Genomic DNA, 5,675 nt, shown 5'->3' on the forward strand with positions numbered 1-5,675 from the left:
CATCCATACACATTGTTCCATCCATATATATATTACAATGCAAAGTGTCATGAAGATAGCAAGCTAGATACAATGCAAAGTTTCATCAAAGGAAAAGCAAGCACTCCATCATAGCAAGCTAGCTTCCATCAAGTGAATGAAATCTGCAAAATGGTAAATAAGAAAGTTAGAAATAGGTGACTAGAACAAGAAGAAGACTAGAACAAGAAGAAGACTAGAACAAGAAGTATATGTCATTTATGAGCTAACTTAGGTGAAATGGATCATATATGAGCTAACTAAGTTGAAATGGGTTGTTTATGAGCTAACTTAGTTGAAATGGATCATTTATGAGCTAACTTAGTTGAAATGGGTCGTTTATGAGCTAACTAAGGTGAAGGGCATCGTTTTTGAGCTAAGTAAGGTGAAATGGGTCATTTTGGAGCTAACCTAGTTGAAATGGATCGTTTTTTAGCTAACTTAGTTGAAATGGATCGTTTAGGAGCTAATCTAGGTGAAATGGGTCATTTTTGAGCTAACTTGGATGAACTGCATCATTTATAAGCTAACCTAGGTAAAATGGGTCATTTTGGAGGAAAATAAGCTAACTCTAGGTCATTATGGTAAGCATATTGGAGGAAATAAAGCTAAGTCTAGGTCTTTATGCATTTGTTAAGCAAAACACTAGAGAAACTTACCGTGATCAGGGAGGTGTAGGACCGGGGTGGCTAGTGCCGCTACCTGGAGAAGGATCGTGCGATGCGTTTCTGGAGTTAAGCTGCAACAAAGATCATTTTCAATGTCTCGTTAGCATTACGACACTCAAATGTTGAGACTACCAACTAATGTCCATTCAAACTAAACTCACCGTGCTCCCAGGAGCAATCACTGGCATCGGCGGAGCGGGCTGACCGGACTTCTCGCACACAGACTGCACATTTGGTTTTCAGAACAGAGTCATACTAGTTAGTAATGAGACTCAAATGTTAAGACTAGCAAGTAATCTGCAGAAGAAACTTACCACAAGGAGCTCGTACATGGCCCTTGCCTGCATGTCATTCCGTGCCCTCTCCTCCTCCATCATCTTTCTCGTCCTCTCCTCCATCTCCCGCTGCCTCTCCGCCGCCTCCGCCAGAAGTTTCTCCGTTCTATCTCTCTCAGTCTGTATAGCAGCCTGCAACACCACTCACATGACCATTTGTAATCATTGATGGAAGCGCACACAATGTAATGGAGACAGATAACTGAGTACGTATCACTAACCTTGATGGCGAGTTGCACTGGCCGTTCACGAGGCCTTATCTCAGGAGCGGAGCTCGACTGGCGCGCCTTGATCTCCGGGAGAGTGCTAGGACAACGGATAAGTCCATCTCCAATGGCTATGGAGCCATGGGACCTCCCGCCACCAGATATCATCACCAGCTCTGGATCAATGGGACCCTGGCTCGGGTTAAAGTCCTCCCCTTTCCTCGCCTTCCCCTCATCTCTATATCTCACGAGCTTGTTGTGGGAGGAGATGTTGGTGAAGTTGTTTGCATCATCGAGGTCAGACTGAGAGAAAGCCTTGACTTTCTTGTAAGAGCCAGTGTGGGCCATGGCATACAGGTCGTACACCTCTGGCACCTTATCCGCCTTATTGTGGCGTGCCTAAAAGAGAGAAGCAATGAAAGTTAGTAATTAAAGGGCTCAAGCTAGCATGATGAATGAATTGCATGAATCATGAAGCAAACCACATACCCAGTTGCGCCCGAACTGATATAAGTTGGAGCTGCCTTGATGGTGTGGCACACCTTCCATTTGGGCACGTTTGTCCTTGGCCTGGTTGTGGAGGGCTAGCCATTCTTGTGAGCACCACTCATCGACCAACACCTCCCAACAATCCATCCGATCCGCACACCATCTCGGAGGCGCCTAAGTTAGCAAATAGAAACTTGAGCGCTACGGCTAAGAATTACTAAATGAAGGAACTTAAGTAGAAGGCCTTAAGAATTACCTTCATGTACTGCTCCTTACTCAGGAACTTATCGCGGCACGCCGGCTTGGTCTTCTTGATACCACGCAAGGCGTAGTAGTCTCGAACAGCCTGCACCCGAGCCTCGTGCCGTAAGTTCTGGAGTAGGCGCTTGCAGACGTTCTCGATAACATTTGCGCAGTCCTCCTCGTATCCCTCCTCACACCTGTAGAATGTCTGCAATCAAATGAGACAATATTGATTAGTACAATTAATAACTAGCTAGTTGAAGATTTTGAAATGTGTAAAGGAGAAATTACCCAGAACGTCCTGATCACCATGTCTGCCCTCGTGTCGCACACGACACCGTCGATAATGACATCCGGCGGGGCCGGGGCAGCCACGTAGTGCTCCCAGCTCAACCCAAGCTCTGGAAGCCGACCCTCACCAGGCAACGTGACAAACCCCGGGAAGTTTTGCCGGCAAAGAACTCCAAGGACGGAGTTGGGCCGGCGGACACTATGATGGTGGTCCCAACCCCTGCAGCATGACAAGGCCAACGCATTAGTTATTTGAAGAAACGTGAATGCAGAAGGTACAAAAATTTTAAATGCACTTACGTACCTCTCCCCATCAGGGAAGATCAACCACCTCTGCTCGCGGGTCGCCGGCACGGACGGGAGCCGTGTAGCACCACGCTGGTAGACGGTGCCACCCTCCTCCTCAAGATCAGTCGGCTCCCCGCCATCATCAGCATGGCCACTCGGCTCCTCGGGCTGATCCGGCCAGGTACCCCATCCGGACGTGTGCTCCTCCGGGGTCTCGTGGGCCGAACTCTCGTGGGCCGAAGGCCAGTCGACCCGAGGGTCGTGGGCCCAAGACCCGTGGACCGGAGGCTCGTGGACCGGAGTCCGTGTAGCCTCCTCCTCGGACGAGTCCACCCTAGCAGTCACGTGCTCGGGTGAAACAGCTGGGGGTGGCGGCGAGGAAGGCGCCCTAGCAGTCACCCTACCTCCTCTCCCGCGACCACGTGCCCCACCTCCTCTCTTCCTACCTCGTCCCCGGCTGGGCACCGCGGTGGACGAAGAAGGGCCCGGCGGTGTGGACATACTGTCCAGCAACGCTCGGCGAAGAGGTACGTCTGGAATCGAAGACCTCAGACCACGCGCCGAGGAAGAAGGAGCCTTGGCGCGCTCCCGACCAGCGCCCACCATCTTTCAACACCTGCCATGACAAACAGTAAACGAAATTAGTACAACATAAAAAAAAAGACCGACATGAATAATAATATGTGTATCACTTAAGTGTATCATCATCAAGTACAACATTAAAAAATTTAATACCTGACACTACTAATAATCTCGATCAGTATCATTAATAAATGCATAATCATCATCATCACTATAATCAATGACGGGCTCATAGGGTTCAGTGGCATCAACATGTGCAAGGCCACCTTGACGTAATCGGTCAAGCAATGACAGGTCATCCGCAGCAGTAACCTCTTCTTGTTCCGGCTCTTCTTGTTCCTCCTCTGGGGTGATGTCGGATTCACTGTCACTGTCTACTTCAATGTTTTGGGGTGAAGTATAGCGGTTCTTGAAACGCCTTTTGGAAAGACGTGTCTCTTGGAAGAATTCTCCTTCATATGTGTCTGGGTTAATGTGAGGTTCATAATCCTCTTCCTTTGGGGGAGATAGTCTAGCACGTGGCGGCACTTCATAAACGACATCCCAACCTTTCAGATTTGGATTAGTTTGGCAGGCCCACGGTAGATAGAATACTTGGGTTGCCTGTTGAGCCGTAATATAGACATCAGGAACATCTAAATGGGTGCTTTGGTTGATTTCAACTAGCCCTATATGTTCATGAGTTCTTCTAGTCTCCTTCGGCTGAAACCAATAACATTTGAAGACTACGACATTCGGTGGGTTTTCACCATAGAATAGAAGTTCATAAATTGCTTCAACTCTCCCATAATACTCGGTACCTCCTTCGCCGATAGCAGATACACAACAATTTGTAGACTTTCGGTCGGCCATAGATAGCTCTTTGCCATAGGTACGAAAGCGATACCCGTTGATGTCGTATTTGTCAAATGAACGGACCTTATAGTCAAAACCATTAGCGACTTGTCTCAATTCGGCATCCATAGACTCTGAATTAGCCTACAAGTTTAATATGAAAGGATTGTTGCATTATGCACAAATTAACGAATGAAACCGGGATAGCCGCCTACAAATTAGCCTACAAGTCTAATAGAAATTACCGTTTGTTTGAACCAAGAGATGAAACCGGGATAGCCGCCACCTTGCTTTGCGAGAAGCTCATACTCTTCGACAGAATCCTTTTGGATCACTGCTCCATACGAGAATAAGGCGACGTATCGACTGTATGAAATATCCAGGAATAAGAGCAGTTCAAAGGAAATAGAAGTTGCGAAACTATGTACCGAGAACTTACTCGATGTACGGCCGCACTTCTATCAGGTTGTTGAAGATATACAACGAAATGGTCCGCCATTGTTCGTTATCCAAAGATACTGGATTTGAAACACTGGCTGGTGCGAGATTCCCTTTGAATAGGCTGAGGTTGGATCCACCCTTTTTAGGGTCGTCAGCATTGTACCGAGGCTTCGGATTATGCAAATGACGATTTTTGGCTTCGTAGTGTGCTGTCACGAAGTTTGCCGCCTCCTCAGTGATGAATGCCTCAGCCATTGATGCTTCAATTCTACGTTTATTTTTACATTTTTGTCGAAGCGTCTTCTGCATCCTCTCAGTTGGGTAGCACCAACGATTTTGCACGGGCCCCCCCAATCTTGCCTCGGTCGGGAGATGCAAAATCAAATGTTGCATTGGATTAAAGAAGCCCGGTGGAAAGATCTTCTCTAACTTGCAGATCAACTCCGGCGCCAACTCTTCCATTTCTTCTAGCACGCTAGGCGATAGTTCTTTCGCACAAAGAACACGGAAGAAATAGCTGAGTTCTGCCAGTACTAGCCATTCATCCTCAGGGATGAAGCCACGCAACATCACCGGCATTACCCGCTCAATCCATATGTGCCAATCATGACTCTTGAGACCAAATATCTTCAATTTATCAAGACTGGCTCCCCTCTGTAGATTCGCTGCATACCCATCGGGGAACATCAACTGCATTTTCACCCACAAGATAATTTCCCTCATAGCCGGCCTTCCAAGATTGAACCATGCCTTTGGCTTCGTCCAGTTCTGCTTTCCTTTCGGTTCTTTCATGTTTTGTAACGGCCTATCACATAGCGCCTCCAGATCGACTCTAGCCTTAGTATTATCCTTTGACTTCCCATCTATGCCGAACAATGTACCAAAAAGTGCCTCGGCGATATTCTTCTCAGTGTGCATCACGTCGATGTTGTGTGGGCAAAGGAGGTCTTTGAAGTAAGGCAGATCCCATAAGCATGTTTTGTGAGTCCAGGCGTGCTTAGAATTATACCCCTTGAAGTACCCTGGACGCTCGGGATCTGGCTCGAGAGCGTTTAACTGATCCAGGGTCTGTTGGCCTGTCAATGCATGTGGTGCAGAGTTTTTGACAACTCTACCTCTGATGAAGTTCTTCTTGTCTTTCCTGAACTTATGGCGAGGATTCAGGAACTCTCTATGCATGTCGAAGCAAGAAAACTTGCGACCGGCCTGAAGCCAACGAAACTCAAGAGCTCCCTTGCATGTGGGGCACGGGAACCTTCCATGCACACACCAGCCAACGA

General features: G+C 47.6%; 1 protein-coding gene across 1 annotated transcript; it reads right to left on the reverse strand.

The window, feature by feature from the left end:
* Positions 1–1,716: 1,716 nt before the first annotated feature.
* Positions 1,717–3,419, reverse strand: LOC141037874 (uncharacterized; the record flags this gene model as incomplete). Its single annotated transcript, XM_073506394.1, has 3 exons — positions 2,251–3,419; positions 1,973–2,167; positions 1,717–1,890 (listed from the first exon to the last, which is right to left on the reverse strand). Coding segments are annotated over exons 1-3 (1,263 nt in total), but the record flags the coding sequence as incomplete, so codon positions are not given.
* Between the last annotated feature and the right edge of the window lie 2,256 nt (positions 3,420–5,675).

The sequence above is a fragment of the Aegilops tauschii genome, unplaced genomic scaffold (genome assembly GCF_002575655.3).
Source record: "Aegilops tauschii subsp. strangulata cultivar AL8/78 unplaced genomic scaffold, Aet v6.0 ptg001139l_obj, whole genome shotgun sequence".
Lineage (NCBI taxonomy): Eukaryota > Viridiplantae > Streptophyta > Magnoliopsida > Poales > Poaceae > Aegilops > Aegilops tauschii.